This window comes from Calonectris borealis, chromosome 4 (assembly GCF_964195595.1).
Source record: "Calonectris borealis chromosome 4, bCalBor7.hap1.2, whole genome shotgun sequence".
Taxonomy (NCBI): Eukaryota; Metazoa; Chordata; class Aves; order Procellariiformes; family Procellariidae; genus Calonectris; species Calonectris borealis.
The window spans coordinates 49,965,419-49,991,407 of NC_134315.1; the positions used below are offsets into that span (position 1 = coordinate 49,965,419).

Genomic DNA, 25,989 nt, shown 5'->3' on the forward strand with positions numbered 1-25,989 from the left:
AAGTACCTTGTTTCTCTAGCTTCATTTTACTAAATTCACCAATGAATACACCCAAGGCAGATTTATGTTTGTTTTTTCAATCCTTTTCTTCATCAATCTCGCTTTTTATTATCCCTTTAAGAAAAATGTTTCAATTTCTATAGAGCACTGTGGGTTTTTTTTGAAGACAAATCTTAAGCTACCACTGACTTGAAAGTGACAGCTAATGAGTAGGCACCTCCGTGTAAGACACGCAGTGCTGACGTTTCATGTAAAGATAATTCACCGGCCGACGGCTTCTTCCCCCTTTAGGTGGCTGACTGTGCATCTATTAACTGAGCTGGCACATGAAAGCCCGTGGCCAGACAGGGCTCTGATCCTTGCGCTGGATACCCGGGCAGCGTTTCTGCTTTTGCTCCCAGGAGCAGTCACAGAAAATTTCCATTCTCTGAAGTGTTTTTCCAAATTGCAGAGCTACTCTTTTTAGCATTACAATTTTATTGTCCATCCTGTATCTGTCTGTACTGCGAGGTCTGCTCCCCTCCTGTGCCTACGCAGTCATTTCCATACAAGACGACTTTATTCCTGATACTGGAGACTACAGTCAGCTCCTGTTCCGAACTGGCATTTGAGCACAAGACGTGGCTTATTACGTCCATACACATGCACCTCTAGTTTTGGGGTCCACTTCTGGTCAGGCGTCTTCCCAAACCTCTGGCGGGGAGTGGAAGGGGACCTTCCCTGCCAACAGAATTGCAATTCCCTGATGAGCCATTTGTTCCTTAAACTAGTTTACCTTGGATTGTTCATACCAAAGGTGTTTGGGATACATTGCAACCCTGCAGAAAATTTATATTTAAAGCACTCAGTCTCTAATTCCAGCTTAGGCCCTAAGCATTGTAATACATCATTTACATAATTATTTTCAAAGAATGAGACAAACCTTTAACTAATAAACCCCTGTGCTGCTCCACAAAGAAGTGAAACCCTGCTCTATTCATACATAAAAGATCAGGAAAGTGACCCAAGTCCTTTTGAAAACTGATGCCTTTTATTTCAGTTTCATTCCATCACTGGCCTCGAAGGATCAAAATAGATAAGATTAATGAATTGTAAGTTTCTGTCACGATAGCAGTATTGTCAGAATTCATAGAACTGCCTGAAAACTCGATTCTCAGAATTGCATTAGGCAGACCTTGGTTGCTGGTCCGAGATGCTCATGGCTTCAGAGGGTGCTCTGCACAGTTTTGAAATAAAGTGGGGCACAGCCTCCTGGCCCGACTGCCTACATTTTCCATGTTAAACCAGACAGTTTTGGGGTCAGAAGAAGGTGGCGGTGGGGGTGCACAGCTGCTGCCAGAGCTCGGGAGCCCTCAGACCTTGCAAAGGTGGGACAGAGCCCTTACTATTTAGTTGCTGAAGGGAACATGAACCTGGTAGCGCTGAGATAAGCACAGGCTTTCCCCAAAAACAAACCCTGAAGCTGTACTTTGGGGGGTTCATCCCACCTTTATCCAGCCCGCACTGAGACAAAGATAGACCTAGATTTCAATGGTAGGAGTCTTGGAAGATCGCGGGTGAAGGATTTCAGGGGCAAACCCCGCACTAGTCTATACGGAGGCACTGCTTGGGACTACCTGCATCACATACGAGGCTGTGTTTCGCTAGCGGCCAAATAACAAGATGCCTTTGCTGGCCAGACGTCGTCCTTTCAGAAGTGCAGTCTTCAGCTGTGGGTTTTGCCCAAAGTAAAGCTGAGCCCCCAGGAGGAAGCGTATTTCAAAACACAGTCAGTACTACAAAGTAATACAGGCATCATCTATTTTAGGATTTTACACAAGTTACAAACAACTTAGGGAGCTTTTGTCACGTGCAAAATTTAAAAACCATGTACCGCTGTCCAAAAAAAGAGCAGAAACGAAGTGTCCAGCTATACTTGGACAAAAGTCTGCCAGTGCCCTAGCTGCACCCTGCAGTCTTTTTCATTTCAGAGGAGTTTTTCAATGTTAGAAGTCTCTCTTTGAATCCATTTTTCATTTTGTTAAAGGAAACTTAATACAAATGTCCGGATATTTTCAAGTATAGTTTTGTATTTTCTTTCTGTTCCTATTGAAGTCTCCAAAATGTTACAGCCATGATTTAATGGCCTGTGTTGCGTGTAGGAAGAAAATAAAGAAAAAGACAATAAAAGAAAGCAGAAATTTACAAGCCCTCTCAAGCAGAGAGGTGCTTAAAACAGGCAGGTATTTGGGTTTATGCTTTTAGTATGACTCTAATTTTAGTTTTGTTGTTTTACGATACCCAGTTAGGGTGAATATCTCATTGTTCTAAGTGTTGTTCTAATTTATACTGGTGGCATTGGTTTCAGAAAGGTATAAATCTTTTTCTTGAGCACCTCTGCAGCTGAAATAAAATGTAACTTGTTTTTCATATAATCCAGAATTGAGAGAGTTTGCTGGAGACTCTGCAACTCACGCAGGCAAAGCTTGCTCTGAAACAAGTACAACTGTGGATGCGGTTCCAGATCCACGTGAGGTTTCTACACAAGGATGCTGTAGATTTTAGTCTTGATTCTGCAAGTCTTACTTATCTCTGCAGCCCGCAGAAGCACCACTGCAGCCAGCGCTTGGGCTGGCTTCAGAAGATCCCCGTGGGCTTTGCACACCCTCCTTTGCTTTGGGGATTTGGTTTTTTTTTTTATGCTGCAGTGAATTGCAGTACAGTGCAATTTCCCGCTCTTTCATGGTGACTTGTGGGAAAATTTTCTCTCTCCTTTCCCAACATATGTCAGAGGCAGAAGTAAGTCATTTAGGGACTAGCAGAACTTGATTGGCGCTAGCCCCTGCCTGCACTTCAGAGCAGGCAGATTAGCTGCTGACATCTGCGTCAGACAAGCTGCACTAGCAGGAGTTTATAATATAAACCCTATAACTAACCAGCAACTTGCTCCATCACTCTCAAAAGTTCAGCTGATGTTGTTGTTGTTGTTGGAGTTTTCGTAGGAAAAAGGAACAAGAAGAGTGTGAGTCAAGTGGCTGCAGCATTACAAAACACTTCTGTTTTTCTGAAAATGTCGCACTGATGACATCCTGTAATCTCAGTGATGCAAACCTTTCTCTGATTAGGGAAGAACATTAGCAAACAGCCTAGCTAGGTGGTCAGAAATGCCCTTTATAACATAAAAATCAATGAAACAGTACCAAAAGCATGCGCAGATGTTTCCAGCTGGGTAACATATGCTGAAAACACCCAGGAAACTTAGTTGCCTCACCTGTGAAAAGACATTTCTTTGTGCTAAGGTGCATTGTGGATCCTAGTAAATACACTAAGGCCTATGAAATTATCAGATACAATCTACCCCTCTTACAAAAATCATCTGTGACTGAAGCCACCTGGATTTCCAAATGCACAAGTTTGTTTTGCAGCAAGGTTGTCACTATAGCTCTTGTTTTCCGTATTTCTACTGTGAAGAGAGAAGCATGCGGCTGAGGAAGATGACTCAGGCAAAGATACTAACCTGGCTTCCCAGGCAGGCGAAAGGGAGCCCGCTGGGAGCGCTTCAGGGGGAGCACGATCGCAGCAGTGGTGGGGATGGACCGAGGTAACTGCCCTTCTCTGACAGTCCAGCTCTTCAGCATCCAAAATATCTTGTTCCTCTTTCTCTACAATTTTTTTTTTTTTAAATTAAAATAGTCAAATGCTTGCCAGGCTGCCTTTGTATCACTCTAAAGTCTTAACTAAAATGTTATGTGGCACAAAGTCACGTTGTGACTTTAATTTGCCTTAGAAATCATTAATTTGGTACACACCAGTGTGGGTGTGTATTTTGCTCTCAAGGGGCAGTGATGAGTTGTTAGCGGAACGTGTGTCAAAAATAGTTGATGGGAATACGAGTGGGAAATGCTACAACCTATAGAGAAAGACTGGAAGGGAAAAGAGGAAAGGATATAGTCTTGTACATTAGAGATAGGAGATAAAAATGCAGCAAAGATACAAAACCAACAAGAAGTCCTTTTCTCTTTTCCCTTCCAGTCTTTCTGTCTAAGCTTATGTTTTAGTAAGGGATGAGTGAGTTGGGCTACGTCTACAGAATGGGGCAAAATAGCCAAAACCAGGATAAACTGAGAGAACATGTTTGCAGCCCATGTGGTATTAGAAAGGCTGAGAGTGGCAAACTCGTGAAGGAGATGGGGAAGAATAGAATCATAGAATCATAGAATAGTTTGGGTTGAAGGGACCTTTAAAGGTCATCTAGTCCAACCCCCCTGCCGTGGGCAGGGACATCTTCAACTAGATCAGGTTGCTCAGAGCCCCATCCAACCTGACCTTGAATGTTCCCAGGGATGGGGCATCTACCACATCTCTGGGCAACCTGTGCCAGTGTTTCACCACCCTCATTGTAAAAAATTTCTTCCTTATATCTAGTCTGAATCTCCCCTCTTTTAGTTTAAAACCATTCCCCCTTGTCCTGTCGCAACAGGCCCTGCTAAAAAGTCAGTGGGAACTTCACTGGCCTGCCACGACTTCTCAAATACGATGGATAGTAGTTTAGCAAGGAAGGTAACACATCTTTTATGCAGAAATCAATGACAGATAAAAATACTGTTAAAAAGCATGTCTTCTTTGCCTGCTATTGACTAAAGCTAAGAAAAGCTGAGCCTGGACAATAGTAATAGCCTTAGGGCCTATGAAAACACAGACCCTCCTTGCCCGTGCTGCCCCAATGGCTGATAATCGGTTTTCCTATCGCCGGACTAGACAAAGCCACGGCACCTCTGAGCGCATAGGAGATGCCTGGGTAGCCTCAATTTCTGGACTTTCATAATTGAAAGTATCTATATCAACTAGACTCTATTACTAATACTTGGAACTTCTGTCATTTCTTAACAGGAAAATCTTAAAAGAATTTGCAAGTCTCACTTCTAACACTTCTGTCTGGTAAGTATTATCATGTATGGCTATGACATCATATTAAAGAATATCTCATAGAAATATTTAATTAGTTACTCAGCAGTTTCATAACTCAGAGCTCCTCCTTATCTTCTTGTAGCTGCAATGTTGTAACTTTGCTTTGCTTTTTTCCCCCGCTGTTCTATGATGAAGTGCATAAACATACATTGCCAATACTAAGCAACCAGTTTTTTAGTTAACTAAATCATTCAAGTGTTTTAAATCTATTAACAAGCTGGTCATTAAATGAATCACTGACCTAGTTCTTAGCTGCTCAAGCTAAGAAACTATAACTGATGACCTATAAAAGCATCAGTGTGTTAAAAGAAATTATTAGCTGCAGGAGGAGAGCAACAATCGATCACTTCAGTGGCTCCCACCAATCTAAACACAAAGTTTCACCATTGCCAGCTTCAGTTAATTCACCAGAAATCACATTTTGACGCAGGCTGATGTCTAGGGGGAGTACCATGAAGCTGCTACACTGGCAGCATACGTCTCTTCTTCCTTAGTTTATTATTGGAAAATTTTATGCAAGTATTTAAAATGGCTCAAACCTGGGATGCTCTAGAGGAAAATCTGGGGTGCAGACTCTCTTGGACTCAGAGGGATGAATTTTAGACCTAGCACTTATTCGTACATTGGAACAAACCAAACCTACGGTCCAACCACCCGGCCTGCTTGGGGACAGGTATGGTTTAGATCCAGGTCCAAATTCTGAGCCCATATAGCAAGAAGATTGAAAATACTGCTTTTAATGTTGAGCTCCGCCGTTGCTCTTACCCAGCAACAGGCGATACGTGGAAGCCCCTGGTCAACCCTCGCGTGTTTCTGAGTGAGCGGGCGGTGGTGGGGCGGTGGGCGCTGAGGACGGGGCAGCGGGGGGGGGGCGCAGCCATGCCCCATGGTCCGCACACCCAGCCAGAGACCGCTGGGGGGGGAGCGAAAATCAGGGGGAGGGGGGAAGGGAGGCAGGAGTTACCTGCCACCTCCGTCAACCGTGGCACCGTGGACCCCCACGCCAGGCACTGCATCCTGGTGGGGCTCGAGACCTTCTGTCCCCCATCAACTACAGCTGTCTTCACACTGGTGTCTGAGTGCTTTCCAGCTAAACCACCTGCTCCTAACAAAAAATGAAGTGGTTTTCTGCTTTTTCCTCTTCTCGAGCTCAAACCAGCCCAAAATACTTAGTTACAGGCTGCCAAGTGAACCAGCCACTTTTCCTGTTTACTGGAGACAGCCCCGCTTGGGGGTTGCCTTTTGGGATCAGAAATGCACGCAGTGTCCCACCGTGCTGGGGCGAGAATTACAGCTTGAAAACCAAAGCAAGGGGGGAGGCATTATTGAAATCTGCTTGCTCAACCACCCTGAAAAGCAACCTAAAACCTTCCTGCTAACACACATAAATGATCTTTTGTGTCAGGTTTGTATTTGTGTGATGTCCATCCCATGACACTGCAGGTAGTTGAAGACAGATGGTAGTAACGTCAGGAGTCAAAAAAGCAGAGGAGAGTAGGAGCGTGCTCACCTACAGCATAAAGGTGCTTCAGCCGAGGTAGTGCTTGAAGAGCAACTTCTTTTTTTTTTTTTTTCTTCTTTCTTTTGCAATCATTGCTCGCTTGACAGGCCCAGACGGAATTACATCACTTCCTAAAACCCATCAAAGAGAGTCCATCTCCTGCAGAAATGCGGCTCAGATGCACCCCGGCAGGAAACAGGAAATGTAAATGTTCGGGTGAAGCAGGGAGCCAGCCCGAGCACCCCTCGGGTGGGAGCACCGCCAAGGTAACATGCGAAAGCAAAACCTCATCGCGCTGCTTTCTGCCCTGTCGCTGGCCGGAGGATCTGTCGGGAACGGTGAGTAAGAAAGCACCTTTCGCCTTCCGAGGTGGGACCGCGTTTCGTGCCTGCAGCGGTGGGACCGAGTCGGAGGGCAACACCCTCTGAACTGAGCGCTAGGAGAAGATCTGTGGGGACTTGCTCTCTGCTTCTTTTAGCTCTGTTTACCCTCTCTGTTTGCAGCTGCCTGACTTTTTCAAAGCTTTGACTTTTTTTCTTTAGACCTAACCCTGAACAGCAGCAACCGAATCCTACAATTCCTACATTTCCTAAATTGCAGGTGTGTAGGGAACCGAAGTTTCCATGCTGGCCCACCAGGCATTTTGGTTCTAATTTCAATTATTTGTTGTACTTTTTTAACCCCACACCCATACTATCAGCATTTAATAGTAAAGTTAAAGACGGGGCACTGCTTCCATTCAAAAGCCGACTACCGATTTCCGTAGTCCTGGTGCATTGAAACCGGTTTAACAAAAGAACAGCCGGTTCCGGAGACAAATATTTTGAATTCTTAGCTGCAGAACAAAGTGATCGGCACTGTGGATTTAGGTCCTGACCTTGTGAAGGGAAGAACCGTGAGTGGAAAAGCTGCTTGTGACAAAATGCTGAAGCGTTGGGGTGTTGTTGCAGAGGCTCTCACCCGTTCGCAGGGGGTAGTTTGTTCCACTGGTAGTTTGGCAGCCAGCGACTGCGCGAGACAGGCAGCTCTTTTAGCAAAACCTTGCCAGGCGGTACTTATATGCCTTTTGGTGTCAAACAAATCAGTGCCGAAGTGCCTCAGTATGGACTAGAAGTGTTTGCTGCCTCTGTGCTGCTGTAGTGAGTGGGAGCTCTCCAGAAAGCAGGGGGAGAGGATGGTCACTCTCAGCTATCACTGGGCTTCTTCTATTCAGGTTTTAAAATGCATTGGTGAAATAGGTGGTTTGGTATGGGTATTTTTTTCCCTGAAAACCAGTACTACAAGCAGGGTGTAAAATTGGGCTGCTGCCTCCCAGCGTGCTGTCGAGCTGCTCGTGGTTAGGAGTCTTGCTTAGCTGTAAGAGTGAGCTAAGCGAGGTATAAAATGGTTTGGTCTTGTCTGCGTTACTACTGCCCTGCTGCGTTACAGACACAATAGGAAAATATGCTGCAAGTGTGAACGTCGCTCAGAATCAAAGCAGTCAGAGGAAAAAATCCCGCCATGGACAGAGCAAAACAGAGGTCCCAGGGAAACGGAGGGGCATGACGCAAGCAACGCAGAGTGATCAGGCTCCGGGTTCTTTAGCTCATTTGCAGTGTACTGATGGCTAGCATTTCATCACCATCTCCACAGGGCGGAGGGACGCCTTAGTCCCCCACCCTCCCAGCCCACGGCTGGGCGCCCCCGTGCCCATCTTCGCGGTAGGCATTAAAGGCTGCACAAAGCACCAGGCAGATGTCACATAGCAGGTGCCCCAACCCTCTCCCCACTGCCTTTAGAGGCTTCCTCCCGGTAGGTCCACTTTTAAACCTCGGTTGATTTTGGAACGGTTCCTCCATGGGAGTGAGTCAGTCGTGGCAGAGCTCTGCCTGGCCCCTGTCAGCCCCGGCTCTCCTGAGCCAGCCCCCCACTGCTGGGCAAGGGGAGGAGAGCACCGCCCAGAGAAGACAGGGACCCTTGCTCCCCACACAAAGGCAGTTTTTGTTTGTGCAACCAGCCCCAAAATGTACCTGGGGCTTCCTCTGACTGCAAGGGCGGGAGGGGCAAAGTTGTGAACGTGGGTCTTGGGGTTGAAATTGAACTGGAGGGGGAAGAGTTTGTGTAGGGGCTCATATACCCCACAGGCAGTGGTGGGGCGGGAGCCCCGCTGCTGAGGGCAGCCTGCCGGGGGCATCCTTTGCTCTCACCCCTGCTTGCTCACAGATCAACAGGGCAGGAGCTTTTTTCCTTTTTCCTCCAGTCCCAGACACAGTCCTCACCTTTGAAGTGGTCTGCTGGAGAAGGGGGGCAGAAGCTCTTGGGGATCTCCCAGATCTCACCTCTACTGTCTAGAAACCATTTACAAAATAGGCAATAAGAGCATGATTAAATCTTGCAGCATAGACAGATTGAAGCCTTTGTAAGTCCTGTTCCCATACCTTGCTGGAGCCTTGTAAAACCCTAGCCTTGCCGTTTGGGTTATGATTAACAGGCGGTTTTCTCCCAGCTATGCTACAATTACTCTAAGCCGGTAGCTCTGAGAGCGTGCCTGAGGTCTCAGCTCTGGGTGCTGGCCCTCTCCCAGCTCCCCACTGAGGGGGCATCGGCGTTTGCACCAGTCCCCTCTCCCTTGCCCATCCCCTTGCTTTACGCAGGCAGAAAGCCCCCACTGGTGACCTGCTGAGGGCCAGCAGTGGCCCTCCCTGCTCTGGTGATGGTGGTCGCCGCTCAGCCTCGCAGCAGCCCTAGAGACCTGTCCCTAGGAACAAGTATTAAGGCCCTTACTATAGCATATAGGAAAAGGCTCTGACCCTATGGGCATTTCCCAGGGTAGGCCGTCTCCCTCCGTGCACCGTGAAACACGCGGGAAATGGCAGCAGAAGCGGTCTGACGTGGGGAGAAGAAAGTGCGTGAGGGCCAGCAGCAGTAAAGCGCGTAAGGTCGTTAAGTGGAAGAGCTGGGATGGTTGCAGGTAGTGCTTTGTTTTGGCTGTCTCTCTGCCTTATTGTTTTGAGCTGTCACTCAAAGAAACGTTGCTATCAGAGATACAGATATTCAGCAGCTTGTGCTGTGAGCACAGGCAGCAGCTCCTTCTTTGGCAGAGAAGTGCCTTTTAGGTAAAGTCCCCTACAAGGCCAAGCTCTCTAAGGGAGTGATATTTTTGACCTCTTCCCCCTACAGTGATGAACCCGGGAATGGGTTTGAACCCATCAGAGTCACCTGTTACAATTTTCTAGCAAAGCAACGATATAAGAAATGAGGATTTGCTACATCCTCTCTTTCCAAAGTGCAGCTCCCTAAAAAGCGGATGAAAAACCCTTTCTACTGAATACATCAATTCCTTGTACATATTTACTCCTATTCATCCCTTTTATCCCCACATGCAAACTTCCACTGTGTTTTATTCAAGTGCTTCAGGGGTATTTCAGAAAATCTCTCCTTTACATCAGCAAGATTGTATATGAAATTTCCGTCAGTGACCCCAGTCTATTTTCCCTCAAGAGATTTTATGACAGCTGGAGAGCCCTCGGAGCTTTTGAATCTTTAATTTCAGGGTCCTCCTGACAGCAAGGAGCACCAAGAGATTTGCATCGCAGTGAGGTCGCACGGGTGTTGCTGACGCAGAGCTGGAAGGCCACGAGATTAAGTAGATGCAACTAAATGCATAAATTGGTCCGGAAAACCTTTAGTACTGGGGGTGAGAAATGAAGCTGCAGGTTTGCAGTTTGGCTTTAAGACGCGTGACTGAATTTGCCACATTGGCACTTCAGCTGGATGGAAGTACAGTGAGGAGAAAGCCGTTTCCATCGTCTAGAAATGAACTTAAACAGTTGTTTCCTCTTTCAGGTTATACCTAGATAACACTTTCTAAGCACCCCGTTTTAATAGGATCTTGTCTACAGATTAGCCGTCCCGAAACGTTTGTGCTCCCTCATCAAGAGCGTATGCACACGACAGCTAGCCTGCAGGCTTTTAAGGATTCCTCTTCCAGCCAGACTGACAGGCGGGACCTGCCGCAACAGGCAGCTGGGCAAGCCCTGGCCGTGGCAAGGAACGGCCCTTCGTACAGCAACGTGAAATGCAGGGAGAGGAACAGAACAGGGATGAGTCAAGCAATAGGAGAGAGGATCGCACGGACCACGTGGAGTCGTATGACTATACCACCCGAAGGAATGTGTGTATGGAACAGAGTGATATAAGATATGGTAACTTTGCTCCAGCATACACAGCTTTACAGCCTTTTCTTGTTTCGTTACTCTCTCGTGAGCCTTCCTTTCACTGCATTTTTATAGCTTACAGGAAAGTTTGAAGAAACAAAAAATTTCCTTTCAAACTAATAAGCGTGACTACCCCATCAACTTAGCTCTTGGTTTTCCTCTATCCCATCCCTTTTTCTTCTGTAAGTAGGCACTACAGTGTAATTTGAAAAATTCCCTTCAGAGATCCCAGTCCTCAAGTCTGATGAGAAGGCAGCAGGGACACTGATGATTTTACAGCAGAACGGAATGTGCTGACTGCTGGCTATTGTCCTTTGCCTCACATCCAACTAAAATCAGAAACCTGTTTGCCCACTTACTTCATCAAGAAGCTCGTATCGCCACCTCTGAGTGCTACAGCACAAACCTCAGAGGAAGAAATGCTGCAACAACAGAAATGTTGGTTGGTTGTTTGAGATGCAGTTGTTTGGACTCCAGTCTGTAAAGCTGCTGGGTATATTCAACTCCCTCTGTCTCCCTTGAAAGGCAGGCTTAGGAGCACCTCCAAAACTCACGCAAAGTCCAAGCGTATTTTTAAAGTAGAAAATCTTGAATAATACCTTATAGCATGATATCTGCACAAGGGACATAGCTTTTTTGTAATTCGTAAGAACTGTAATGGAACCTTTTTTGAGCCGCTGCTGGTGCTTGCTCAGGCGTTTTGGTCCACTAAGGACTAGATCCTCTAATACCTCAGTGGTGGGAACCTGAGGACTTCTTAGCTTCCAGCTCCAGCTTCTTAGCTTCCAGTTCCAGCTGTGCCCAGCTCCACATCAGGGTGGGACGCAGCTGCATGCCAGCCCCTCTCCCTTCTGCGCGTGAAAGCATGGGAAGTGGCAATATGGGCTGGGCTGAAGCTGTGGCGTGCTCCCATCCGCTTCCCTCGACATGGGGAGAAGTTGCCAGCCCCAGGCAGTCCAGACAAAGCTGAAGCCGATGTGGTTGTTGTGTGAGCACCTGCTCTTTGGCCAAGATGTGCAGAGGACCGAGTAAGGATGTCAGACCGTAGCTGACAGCATGAGGCTGAGCTAAGCAAGAGGAAGTCTTGCTGAGCTCAGTCAAGGAGATACCTACATGGTCAGATGTGACTTGCTCCTTGTTCCACTCCATTGGCCTTGGTTTTCCTTCCTGAATATAATGTAATGTAATGTAATGTAATGTAATGTAATGTAATCTTATGTTATGTTATGTTATGTTATGTTATGTTATGGTCGGACTGCCTTTTGGAGGGAGCTAGTAGATCTCTGCAACATGAAACCCAAGCACAACTAACAAGACAGTTCATGGTATGAATGATCCCCGCAAAGCTGGCTCCCTCCAGGCATGTAGAAAATGTTTGAATAGCATTTCACAAAATCTCTGACTTTCAGATGCTCTCCTGCCCTGCTCCAAACCTTGCAATGTCCAGCTTTCATTCACCCTCTGAAACAGCCACTGGGCCAGCTGCAAGACAGCCCGCTCACTATTTTGAGCACTTTGAACTGAAACGCTACGAAAAACGATGACTACCACACGTGGGTCTCGTGTGGCCCGGGCAGCTGGCTGCGGCGAGCGCCACGCCTGCACCGGGAGACCTGACTCCGTCCCTCCCCGCCGGGCTGGAGGTACAAATCCTTCCTTGGTGCAAGCCACCAGGCCCACCCAGGTGCAGGCTGTGATTTTCCTACCGCGTAAAAAATGTGATGTGTGGGTGGCCCGAGAGCGAGAGCAGCCCCTGAGTGACAGGTAGGGCGTCCCTCGGGTCCCAGCTCTGGTCCTCAGAGGTGACGGGCAGAAGAGCTGGAGGGAGATGTGTCGAGGCAGCAGGTGAAACACAGGAACTAAGAGCAATACCCTGGCAAGAACGTTGTGCCATTGACTGCCCTTCTGCTGGAAGACGTATTTAATTCACTTGGAGGAAAGATCTCTGTAAGACGAAATGGTGTGCACAGAAGAGATGCTGGTTTGTCCCTGGAATTATGCAAAGTGAACAAAAATACATGGCAGCAAGGTCACTCCCTGTGATTTGCCATTTTCTTTGCCTAGAGACTAGACAAGGTAATTCTATTTCACACGGAGACAAATGATTTGAAATCTGCTTCATAGCTCAAAAACAGGCAAATAAAAATACCAGAGACACTGGAAAAGTCTCTCTTGGAAATCAAGCGCAGCGTACGCTGCAGTTGAGAGTTTAGCGCTGCAGTTAATGAGGTGTGACTGTTTGCTTTCGCTTTAAAGTCACACCATGCTTTAGCCATTTGAAAAATCCATTTCAGCTCTAAGAGTAAATGAAAAATAAGGTATTTTCCCCACACCCTTTTCCATTTGTACTGTTCTAAGCAACGGGCTTGTCCTTGTCAATATATCAAATGCGGCAGACGACGGGTTTCAAGGGCGATAGCTAGAGGAGGAAAATGAAGCAATGTCGCTGAAGCGGTTCGGTGAGGCTGCGGTGGTCCAGCGGCGCGGTCCATCACACTGCGGTCTGCGGTGCCGGCATCTCTAGCCATACCTCACTGCTCTGTGCAACAGCAATCGAAATGGAGTGGCTGCAGGCACCGGGGACTATAAACTACCTTGGGAAAGAAAAGTCAAATGGCCAAAAGCCTGGTGACTTTTGAAGTATTAAATACTATATTCAAATACTAGGTATTATTTATTAAGTATTAAAATTCTTTCCTAGTTTTTAGGAAAGGATGAAACAATCCTGCGTGATAAGCGCAGCATAAAAATCTAGATAAATCACTGCTGTCACACTCAAATCATTTTATTCATTTGAAATTGGGTTTCCTGGAATACAACTCATGAGATACTCATCTCCTCTTCGAGACAAATCTGACAGGAGAGGAGATGCTGCAGAGTGGATTAGGCAAGAGATAGCGCTCTAATCCCAGTTTTCCTCTCTCACTTGGCGTCCCTGGGAAGGACAGCATCCCTGCCCTTCTGATTTCTCATTTGTAAAATGGAGATGATAACTGCTCATCTCTCAGGGCCATTATGAAGATTAATGTGTTTACAAAAGCATTTAAAATGCTAAGTACTTTTGGTTCCAGTCCTGTGAGATTGGAAATGCCAGCACTGAGGTGCTGAAAACCTTAAGCTCTTGCTAACTCTAGTGGAAACTACAGCTGCCCAGCACTTTACAAGAACGGGGAGAAACATGTCATTGCAAAAGTCATGAAATCCCATCCTGCTTTGTTGCATAAAATGAGAGCTGCACCGTGCCAGCATTGTATCTGAAAGGGCAGATAACACAAAAAAATAATCATTTAATTTAATGCTAAGAAAATTACTGAAGGCTTTGCATTTGGAAACATGTTGATGTAATTTACCTAAGGACTGATTCCTGCACCATTGGCAACAACAGGATTTTTGGCATCAGTATAGAATACAGTATCAGCCCAGAAGACTGGGCTTAACCAGTACTTCTGTTAAGCTTTAAATTCTGTGACAGTCAACATAGACTCTTAATTAGCCTCAAAAAACCCCTTGTTTCACTATGACCAATATAGCCAATTTTAGCCACTTTTCTTGCAAAATGCATGATAAATGAAACCAAAACCCAAACCAAGGTTCAAAACCCCCAGTCTTAGCATTTGTGAAGAATAACCAGCACTGACTCTTGACCATACGCTCCTTCAGCCAGCCCGTAGGATCAGACAGAGGAGCAGTTAATTGCACCTGTATCCAGCAAAGCCCCTGTGTTACTGCTACCTCTTCTAGCCCATGCAGAAGCGAAAGTTTCTGCAGGCTTCAGACTTCCTTCCACCAGTTCTGTTTTTCACAGTGAAACAAATTTAACAAATCTGAGAAAGGCAGAGAAACAGGGAGATGAGCGAGCCAGAGGAATTGGTGAACCAGGGATAACTCCTTGGGTAAGGGGAGGGACGAAAGAGCTTGCGGCCATATGCGCCAAGGCTGAGGAGCAAAGCAGGGTGGTGTGGTTTACTGAGGAGCAGAAGACTTTCACGTGAGAGCAAGACCGAGTGCCAACCTGCAGCGAAAAAAGTCTGTTTGTGCAAGACAGCTGCATGCAGACAGACCACGCATGCTGACGTGTCCCAGTAAAAGCCAGCTGAAGAACGCAGTCAGGACTGGCAAGATTTTGTGACAAATTTGCCATCTAATTTTACATCTGATGCCCAAGACTTCAAATCTGTGTGTAGGGGGCATCTACTGATTTTTTTTTTAGGACGTCAAATGAAAAATAAATACTAAAGCTGTATGCTTTGACTCACTGATAATACCAATAAAACCCATAAAATGTTATGTTGTCCTCGTATATTTGGCAGGCTCTGAAAATGATGGTTCAGGAGATGGATCGCCGGTATTATCCACCGTTACAGTAACGCCTCCTCCTGCTACGCGTTCTTCAACCGCGGATGACCACAAGCCAGTACTTGTCACTGCAAGCGCTACTGAAAGCAGCTTTGAAACAAAAAGTACTCCAAGTACTGAATTGAATGCCGTGAACAATCAGGGCAGCCTAGAAGCAGCAGAACAATCTATCTTGATATACGTTGTCCCTGTCGTGTTGCTGGTCCTGCTGATTTTGCTGATCATATTTTTTGTAATACATCATAAAAGGAAAAAGTCTAAGCAAGGTAAATTTGTCTTCTCGTGCATCAGAAGGATATTTATAGGATGCGCTCAACATTAACAAAACGTTATTTGGAGGCCCGGGATGCCACATTTAGGATATACTTCTCTGGTTGTAGTTGCACGTTTGACAGATAGGAACGGGATCCAGCCCCGGCCAGCAGTATCTGGGCACGCACCTCTCCTTGGGCGGGAGCTAGTTCTGCTTCTTGGCACCTCCTGTCACGCTGCACACCCACGGGAGCCGCGGCACCGAGCTCCGGCTCCTGGCAATGCCGGGAACGGCGTACGGATGTAACCGTGTGGCTGCAAACGCTTATTCTGTCTTTATGCTTAATAACTTCATGCAAGGAGAATTTAATGCTTGTATTGCCTATACTGCCCACAAGGTAAAATCGCTCGGAGCTTCAATAAAATAAGAACAAGCAAAACCATTTTAAGGAACACTTTTAAGGGATCTTGTAGGGTGGTGGCAGATATGAAGATATCACAGTAAATGATCTAGGAATCCCGTGGTCAGACTGCCTGGGTGCTGCGATAGGGAGAGCAGTGCTTCAGGAAGGTACCTTGATCTGTTAGCAAAGAAGTCGGTAACTTGGAGTGTCAAGCCACTGAAAACAAACTGAGGTGTCATATTAAAATCACGCAGTTGGTAAGCGAAGTCCTGAAATGGTCGTATCGGTGTCTCTACAGAACAAGAGTGCAGCCGTAAGCTCCTCAGCCTGCAGACACTGACATACATTCAACATAGATTTTAAGTCCATTTTTCAGGGCATTTTTGGGCTGCACCTGCCTTATCACCCTCGTAGCAAACTCTGAATTCACAACCAGGCGCCTAGTCGCCCGCCTGTTTCTGGATGACCTGAAATGCAGGTACGCTCTTCAGAGGGACAGGAAATGTGGTGCCTTGCAGGAGCACAATCCTGGGATCTCTTGCCCTGGGATTTTGGGCATCCTCAAGGTGAGGGCAGACGGCTCTGTGGCCCTGGGGTGGCTCTGCAGTCAGGGAATGTGCTGGAACAACTGGGAGGTGTCAGCACCCATTGGCAACAATGAATTAAAAATAAGCTGATTTAAGGCAGTATACAATGCGAATCCTATATGTAATTCTTTATTCTTTTTTGAGGGCTGAGGCTTTTCAGTCACTTGATTCCTGGAGGGAAAGTTATTTATCTGAATAATGGCTGTTATGCTATTTTTTCCCCCCTCTTTAGTTTGTCTTGGGGTCATAACCAGCTTTGGATCCCTTTTGACATCTGGCTAGTTCAGCTTCACTTGCCTAACTGAGATTTAATCTGCCATGCAAGTCCACCCCCGCCTTCTCTCCATGCGCGGCTCCCAGAGTCTCCAGGCAGAGCCGGATTGCCTGCGTGCAGTCTGCAGCAAAATGTCCCGACGCTTCCAGTAAACAATTTTTTTGCAGCAGTGGTTTCTTTTCAGGATCCCATTTCTCTCACGACATCTGTTTTGCTCAGGGAAGCGTGCATCTGCCGTGTCCTGCCCGCCGCGGCACTAACAGTCGGTTTCCTCCCAGCACGGCTGAGCTAGTAATGAGCTGCTTTTAGTGCGTTCAAGATTAAAAATAATGGGTTCCTCTGAAAATTACAAACAGGATGAGATGTTTTGTCTTTCATCTACCAGTTAACTATTATGCCTTTTGAAAATGCAACCTGTTTTACGTGACCCTATTCAAGGCTTGCCCTGTATATACAAAGAGCAGAACTATGAACACCAACTTTTTTCTTTTCCAGATGAGCTGGGAAGCGAAAATGTGAAAAGGTAAAGTTTATGAACATCACTCTCTGTCTTTTGATTCTTTTACTCTAATAGGATATTACGATTTTTGGCTCCTTCACTGCCCGTTTTAATTTAACCGTACACTAAACACCATTACCTTTTGCCATCAATTGCTCCAGTTAACCATCTCTAGAGGCGTCTAAAGTGTGACTTCAGTATCTAGCTGAAGGTCTAAGACTAGAGCAGGAGAACAGAGTTACGGTGGCCGAGGCGAGCGCTGCCCGACAGGCACCCACCGCCTGCAGGCGCCCCTACGCCTGCTCTGGGCACCCCCGGCTCCACCAGCCAAGGTGCCACAAGACCTACAAGCTGCCCCACGAGCAAAGGGATCAGTTCCCAGGCTCATCACAGGCTTTTGCCATTCAGAATAAGCTCTGTGTCTTGCTCCCCTGTTTTTCAAGTTTGTCTTCTCGCTCTGAGGTGAGGCAGGAAGGCTCGCCCAGCTGCCGGGGAAGCAATGCCTTAGCTGCTGGGAAAACAAGCCAAAAGCTGCGTGGCTCTTATCAGAGTGACAATTTTTATCGTTACCTTTTATTGAGCTCTGTCTTGCTGATCAGTGCTGAAAGTTATTAAATTGGCTTCACAGGGAAAAGAAGGGGTTTTTGCTAAAAATATTTTTTCTCCCCTCTGACTCCAGGAACAATCAGCAAAGGGAAGCTAAACGGAGGCATTTAATAAAATGCAGAGTTTCTCTACTCATGACCTTTCCTTCTGAAGTCGCTGTCAATGTCAGTCACAGCTAGGACGAAACTTCAGGCCCTCTGCTTTTATCACTGGAGCAATGGGACTTTTGCCACGTATTCCAGCAGGGCAGAGACAAACTATTTTATTTTTCAGTTTTCTATTTACGGTAGGGACAGTTCTCGAATAGCTGCAGTGGCGCTGGGCTCCGGCATACCCCAGCCTGGGTCCCTCTGCACGTGATGTCCCAGCCAGCCCCACCTCTGCCCAGGACCGGCATCTCGCCGCCGCTCCTTCGCATCTGTATGCAGCAGTTTCGTTCACACCCATTGGGCTGACATCTTCTCAGATTACTAGGCTAGGATGGCTCTCCAGAGTTTATACATGTGTCTGGAATTATGAAAGACTCATACAAAATTATTACATTGTAAGTTGTTTGAATTAAGCTTTTTGTGTAATGCCTTTTTTTTCCCTCCCTCCTCTCAAGTCCTATTTTTGAAGAAGACACGCCCTCTGTTATGGAGATAGAAATGGAAGAGCTTGATAAATGGATGAACAGCATGAACAAAAATGGTACACGGTAACCCCTCTACTCCATCATCCCTCTCTTTCTAGCTGACGTAGATCCCATGCATAGAAAATCAGTGATGTAAGGCATTTTTTATGTGTGTCACTGCTTTTCCTACAACATTTTTAGTTGTGTTCTTGACTCCCTGCTACTAAAATAGCAGCACAAATGTCAGGGGTAGAATTGTTCAGAGGAGTATTTTAGTTTATGTGGGAGCTTATTTTTAACATATGATGGAATATCATAAATGTTTTGAGTTTCCAGTAGATACTTCTATTAAACACATGTATAGCTGTGAACGGTATTTATATTTTTAAATACACATTTTCAATGCTAAATACTAGTTTCTCTGAAGCATCCAGTCCTTTCACTCTTCAGAGTTTCTACAGTTGTGTGCTCCACATTGTGCTGTTGTAGAAGAAACACGCGTTTACTCACGGGTCAGACCACTGTTTACTTAAAATTGCTGCCAGGATCCTATGAATACATCCCTCCCCTCTCTGAGTCCTTTGCCTCGCTTGCCATCTCTACCGCATGAAACACCAGCTGCTCTTTGCTGCCAGCGCTGTTCACCATCTACATCCCAGTCTATCAGCCCACGGAGCAATTAGTACCTGCGGTAACTACCACCAGCAGCATCTTCAGCTCCTTCTTAGCTACTTCTAAGTATCTTGTATTTTTTCCCCCATTTTCCTCCCAATTGAAATCCTGAAATCTCCCGGTCAAAATCTCTAAGGGCCCTGCATCCTCCTTCAAGGCTCTCCTCAAAAAACGCAGGTCTTTGGTAAGGCATGAATTAACCGAGGCCTGATTTTGAACTGCTAGCAGCTTTCCACTGGCTGGGAAATGCTGAAACCCTGATATTTTTTTCATTCCTGGTCCCTTGCCTTATATCCAAATGGCTCATTTGCCTGACCTCCTAGGGATGCTTTGTTATTCAGGACATAAAACTCTTTGGAGCATTTCTTTGCGTTAGCACAGTGCTCCGCATGATGGGGTTTTGACCTTCGTGGTCTGTAAGCTCTAGCAGAAAACATGTGCTAAGCAGCGGTAGTGAAATAGAGACATTAAGCGTAGTACACGGGGAAATACTGCTGTAAAATATTTTTTTTAAATTCTGTGGACAGAAGGGAGCAAATAGTTTACAGATGGGGTTTTTCTTGTTAGCGTTCCCTAAACCCCAGCCCCAAATTCCCAGCTGGACTACAAAGCACAGGTGCAACTATAACCAGAGGAAGATTAACAAATAGTCCTCCCCAGGGCAGTTTATGGGAAACAGTCCTCAAAAGTAGTTCATTTGTATAGATGTACATAAACAACTGAAATATATATAATAAAGAAATGACAGCAACACCTATCAAAGGTAAGGAGGATTTAAAACACGTAACATTTACGCTATGTGGACTATGCTGATTTTACAGATAAAAGGGTGCAGAATAACATCTGCAGTTTTACGTTCTAGAGAGACTGCACCGGAAAAGTTGATGCAATTTTGAAATAAATGGAGAATAACTGCCAAGAGTAACTATAGTTTTGTTTCTTATCCTTTTTCAGCTGACTGTGAATGTTTGCCTACTGTAAGAGAAGAAGAAAAAGAGTCAATTGCCAACCCAAGGTACTTTTAATTTATTATACTACTTGAAGAAACATGGTCAATGTCATCCCAAAATAATCTCATTTTTCTAATATATAATTATAGAGTGATTCTTTTGTCTATTTAAGTTTTAAAGGTTTTATATATAGGGACTTTGATTTCAACTCAAACAAATGGTTTGATGCTCTTTTATTTCCAAACTGGTCTCTGCCTGTAAATTGCACTCCTAAATAATCTTGCTGTTGTGAACCTGCGCGAGACAGACAACCGGATGGCACAGGCGGAGTTTCACTTGCTGGTGAAACTTTAATCATGGTTTCCCAAGGTGTTAATACAAGCATTCAGCATAGCTTCCTTGGCAGCCCTCACGGGTGTGGACACTCTGCCAAAAGGTGCCTATAGGTCCCTGAGAACCACTGCCAGATGTTTTGGCTGGAGCTGTGACCTGCCGGGCAGGGGCTTGTCTGGCCCCAAGAGAAACCCAAAGGATCTTCCCGGTGCCCCGTGCAGCGCTCCCCCGGAGCTGGCACTAGCTCATGGTCCAAGCAGAGATCCCAGAGGGATGCAAAACCGCAATCCTGACAGCTTGTAAACTTAAAAACTTTCTGGCTGGTTTCCTCAGGATTTTGGCCAGAACCCCTAAACCCCTCCCAAACTCCCATTTTCCCTAATTAAAAATTCTGGTTCCAGCTGGAAGTAAGGGGATGTACATCGCCCTTGCCTGCACACTTACATTGCAGCTGCATTTTGGGGAGTGGGCAAAGCAGCTCCTCTGTGCCAGGTTACGATAACAAGCAATTAGACCACCCTGTGTGCCAAGAAAACCCCTGGTGCAGTGGAAGCAGCCGACACAAGCGGGCAAGGCCGGGAGCAGGGAGGGGTGGCAGGAGGAGGACCTAGGTCTTCCCCTTCCCATGGCACCAGATAACTCAGCTCAACGTCCCTCTGTGACAGAGCTGCACCTCCCACTGTACACCATCATAATATCCCAGTCCCCCTCTTTTCTGAGTTTCCTTGCTCAGGAGTGAAATAGCAGTGATGTTAAATCACCACTGCTGGAGCGTTTGCCACTCAGTTGCTCCAAAGCTGCAGTTTCAGGGTAGCTTTTGGATGGGGCTGCTCTACTGCAGCTGTTTGCATTTAAAAGGTTTCCGCTTACGCCTATTGCAAGAGAAAGCATTGTTGTTGCATTGTGGGTTTTGGGGGTTTGGGTTTTTTTGTTTTGTTTTTGCTTTTTTTGTGGTTGGGGTTTTTTTGTTTTGTTTTCTTTAAAAAAAAAAAAAAGACTTGGAGCCTAGCTTCCAGATGCAAGCAAGCGCAATAATTTTACCCTGAGCAGCTGGAAAAGATGCGGGGTTTGCTAGCCATCTGGGTCTTTCCTTCCAGCCTCTAAATGATAACTCAGAGGGGGAAAATTGCTAAGGAGAGGCAGCTGCACAGTGGTTCTCTAAAAGCAGATTTGCTGAGCATACCACTGACTATAGTAGGGAGTATAGGACAAAGTGTGCTTGAGCCATATGCTAACACCAGCAGAAGTTGTCGTACTATAAAAGGCTTTTTAGGCAAAATGACACCTTGAGCATTAAGTTTACTCTCCAAAACTTAAACAGTTCATTTTCAGAAAAAAATCATCATGACTTACCAGCTTGAGCTGACATTTTAAATACTGTCCTTGCTAAAGTGCTTTTGTACTGGATTTGCATTAACCCCATCAGAAGGTGGGGTTTTCACTCCCGACTGGCAAAAAGTATCTTTGGGCTACACCCTACCTCAAGTTCCCCACCTGTAAAATAGAGAGATTGTCACTTCAAAGCACTATAGTGAGGCTTAAGCCTGGATGCAAACAAGCAGCCCTGTTCAGATAAGTATGCTTCAGTCAGAGTGAAGGTACACACAGTATTCAAGCATATTTTCTTGGAACTGGTATCTTAGGATCAGACTATAGAGAAATGTATGCCTCTAAATTGCATGAAGGCAAACAAATGCAAATAAAAAGAGGAGATTTATCTCCAAAACATTCAGAGCTGCTCAGACAAAGGATATTAGTTGAATACAAAGTGCAAGACTATTAGGTTCAATTTCAGATTCTGAAAGACTGCTTTGTTTGGGCAAATTTCTTCTCAAATTATGGTAATTCCTTTTTTAGATTTTATTGAGGATATTTCAATATAGGAAACATCTCAAGGCCTCACTGAACACAGCTGGCTGAGTGTTGTTTTCCTGCTTCATAAAGATACCGGGGGGAGTTCATCAAGACCCAAATGTTTTGAACTATGAATTGATTTTGATAAGATATCATTTTGAAAACATCCGAGACTAAATGTTTCAATAATGACATTTTGACATTTTCAGAAAGAAAGTTGTTCCAAAACTACTTTTCAGAGTAAGTGACTTTTTAATATAAAATTTTAAAAATGTGTAAAGAACAGAACCCTGTGGTGGTGAAATATTTCTAAGTTAAGTGTTCCCCTTAACTCAAAACTACTTTTTCAAATTTCATTTTACATGAAATTTTGAAACGTGCTTCATTTCAAAATGAAAAGGTAGCTGAAGTGGTGGGATTTCCTGGTAAACAAAAAAAATTGGTTCCTGTTCATTTCTGCAATTGAACCTTATCAGACCAAGATCTGCTGCTTTTCCTGACCATACTCTTAGCTGAATAAATAATGTCAGAAAGAGAACTATGTACGGATAAATAGATGTTTTCAGCAGCTCTTCTGAGCAAAAAAAGTGAAAGACCATAAAGTAAAACAAAACAAAGCTATTATTATGGCAAAAATTTGTACTCATGAGCATCAAAGCTGCAGATTTGTGCACGAGAGGCAAGACGCGACAGGCCGGGCTCCTTTGCAGGTGGAGGTCATCTGCCTTGCGCGTAAGCCAAGTTAAAAATATATATGTGTAAATAAGTTTTTTTTAATATATGTATTTAAAATAAAATATCTTGCCTTTGAATCCTAGTGCTAAAATCCCGATTGTGCCTGAGCAGAGAACCACGAAATCTCCCCAGCCTGGCTGGGGGCGGGGTTCCCGTCCCCTGCATGCAGGAGGGAGGGGGCAGGCGGGCTGATGCTCCTGTGGTGCACCAGCGGGTGCAAGACCCATCTCTCCTCCTGGGACCTCTACTCCCCCGGCAAAACAGCCCATCCCCTTCACAGCATGGGTCTTTGTAGGCTGGCGAGTACGATGAAGCGATCCCCCCCCGCTTTATCACAGCTCCCGAGGGGGTTTGGTTTTCCTTGGGGGCTGCTGGGCACCCTCCTAGTCTTTCTGTCTGAAGAAGGGTGACTCTTTCTTATGGACGGACGTTCTGGGTGGGGAGTAAGTCGGTACAGAAAGAAATACTCCTTTCCCAGGCCGTGCCTCAGTTTGGCAAGGTACTTAAAAAAACATGTGAAATATTAAGATTATGAGTAGCCCTTTTAACTTCAGAGGTAGTTTAAACCCCTGCTGTTAATGCTGACAGAAACCTAACCAGCCAATATAAAAAAGTCACATTTTTAATGTTGGCATGAACCAAACATTGTTAAGAAAGTGCTAGGGAGCAAGCTGGCTAGGCAGAAACCAGCGGGACAAAGAGAAAATTCACCTATTACGAGGCCAGATTTAATAAAAAAATTCCATCTGTAAAAAATTATCCTCACCTGTGGAAAGAGGACAATTTGATTGCTCAGTCCTCGCCTGGGAGCAGGAGAAAGGGTGCGCTGGGTAGCCACTAACCAGCAGAGAAATCAGACCGGCCCTTGCTGCCAGTCTAGCACCACAGATGGGGTCATTTCATGCGTTGCATGGCTGACACATTTGTTTTCTGATAACACCTTCTCACAGACTCCAGAGAGACTCTTGCGTATTATTTCCTGCTGAGACAACTAACCCCACAGCGTGACACTGGTGTGTTTTTTTCTTTTCCATGTATATGCAGCGATGGTGAATCATGAAGTCAGAACAGCAAAGAACTGGTTAAAGGGAAGCAGCGCACAAGCTAACAATCCCCCAGATATTGGATGAACCGGATTTAAATATAATTCATCTCAAAAGGCCAGAGAAGCAAATGCTTTTGTTGTGTCCTGCTACAGACAGTCTTCAGAAAGGAAACATCACCAAGGGGAAGAAAAAAAGAAAAGACAAAAAAGGAAGAGCACTGTAGTAAGATTAGGGGCTGATTTAAATTCCTTCTGCAATGAGATTCATCACAAATCAAGAGAAGCCTCTTCTCCCCTCCCCTCCCCCCTCCCAAAGTTCTCAAAATAGCCCATGTTTCTGTCTAGTTCTTCAGTTGTGTATCATGCAGAACTACTACTGCACGTTCCAAGTTTGATGGGTTTCTCTGTATTTTTTTGTGAGCTTTTTTCCCCATATAAACAGCATCCATAATTCTGGACTACCCTGGTTTGGTGGATGTGAAGCTCATGCTTATGCAGTGTTTGTTTTTCAATTTGCTTTTTGGTAACAGTGCACTGATTTGCACAGGACCTTCTGCTGGGGAGGTGCCGGACTAGGACTGACAGACCAGCTCTGAGGACAGACAGCGCAGCTGAAAAGCCTCTCAAAGGATTTGACGGAAGCAACTGAAGCCCAGTGAGGGGCATGGTCTTTGTAGCATGCTTTTTGGTTTTCAAATTAAAGGCATTATACAAGTGAAAAATATTATTGAGATTGCCGTTCAGTTCATTATCTCCACAGATTAGTACCCTGGGGTAGCTCTCACCTTTTAACCTTCCTCCCTGCCCAGTGCTGTACTCTAAGAACCACCTACTTGAGGAATATTCAACTTGAAAACGTTTTGGGTTTTGTTTGTTTGTTTGATTTGGGTTGGGTTTTTTTGGTTGGTTTTTTAAATAAAAGAGGTTGAAAAATTGAGCAATTCAGTACTCACACCAAACACAAGTGTAGATAAGTATGTGTTGTGCGTAACTACTTGGTCAAGGTTTTCAGATGCAATAAGATTTCTGCTGCTTCTGTTTTTGATTATTGAGCTTGGAATATCTGAAAGACATTGACTTCTAAATGTGCCTGGTCACCTGTAATTACACTGAAAAAAAAAATCAGACTCCTGAGATACCTCAAGGTGGGAATATAAATACTGTAATTGCGTCCATTGATTTTAGGTGGCATGCCTCTTATGGATGTAGTTTAAATATGTAACACACACATGAAAGTGGATCCTTGTCTGTGCAAAGCTTCCCCCGCCTTATTTAAAATATTAAATTCACATCCTATTATATCTTATATCCTACCCTATCATAACCTACCTATCCTCATCTTCTATTTAAATATATAATTTCTTCCCACTCAATACATGTTTAATATGATCAGTTTTGTTTTGCCTGCAAATACTTCACTAATATGTCATCATGCATAGCTTGGTTAGAGAGAGCAAATGCCCCAAGCCTCTGGGATGACAGCTAAGTGTCACTAACAGCTGAAAAATACAGAGGAGGGTTCAGCTTTGTGAGTAATTGAGGATGTGTCAAAGTATAAAAGGAAAAAATTGTTTACAGCTAATCATATTCATTCATTACTGAATATGACTTGACTAGTAATTTTCTCAGAGAGTAGAAGATTTCTTCATTTTTCCAAAACAATTTATTGCAAATATTTGATTTAATATATGAATGGTAGTAAATTAGTTTTCCCTGTTAGGATGATTTTTAACTTTGAAAAAAATGTTTTAAGTTCATCTTTCACAACTTTTTTTTTTAACATTTCCACAAGTTCCTGACAGTAAACTCATTCTCTAGAATATTGATTTAAAATGATGCAATCACAACAGGAAGAAAGTGAAAGACTGAAATATCGAAAATTTTAAAAATTGGAAACGGATATTTTCCGGTAGCAGCTTTGTTAGCAACTTCTTTCCAACAAAGAAAGATGTTATGCTCAGACTTCCTGCAGTTTGCAAAGCAGTAACCTGAAGATGCCTAAAACAGAGAACGTTTTCTTTAGCAGTATTAAGATAAAAAGATGTATTTTGAGACCATTACCAGCTGTGGGGTTGGAGAGCAGTCCGTGGTGACCCAGCAGTTTGCAACGTCGGTGTCCAAGTGGTGACTCCTGCCCTACCTTGCTTCAGGCCACGCAGCTCCAC

At 45.0% G+C, this 25,989-nt stretch overlaps 1 protein-coding gene across 2 annotated transcripts; it reads left to right on the forward strand.

Moving 5' to 3' along the window:
• The first annotated feature begins 6,236 nt into the window (after nucleotides 1-6,236).
• TMEM154 (transmembrane protein 154) lies at nucleotides 6,237-25,519 on the forward strand. 2 transcript variants are annotated; one of them, XM_075149495.1, is made up of 7 exons: nucleotides 6,237-6,786; nucleotides 14,955-15,266; nucleotides 17,013-17,040; nucleotides 18,227-18,312; nucleotides 19,862-19,922; nucleotides 22,254-22,284; nucleotides 23,824-25,519. In XM_075149495.1, exons 1-7 carry the CDS (start codon nucleotides 6,720-6,722, stop codon nucleotides 23,830-23,832), a joined length of 594 nt encoding a protein of 197 aa, XP_075005596.1. In that variant the 5' UTR covers nucleotides 6,237-6,719; the 3' UTR covers nucleotides 23,833-25,519. The 2 variants fall into 2 exon arrangements, with proteins under 2 accessions (XP_075005596.1, XP_075005597.1); XM_075149496.1 differs by lacking the exon at nucleotides 22,254-22,284 and having other exon boundaries at nucleotides 6,242-6,786.
• The last annotated feature ends 470 nt before the right edge of the window (nucleotides 25,520-25,989 follow it).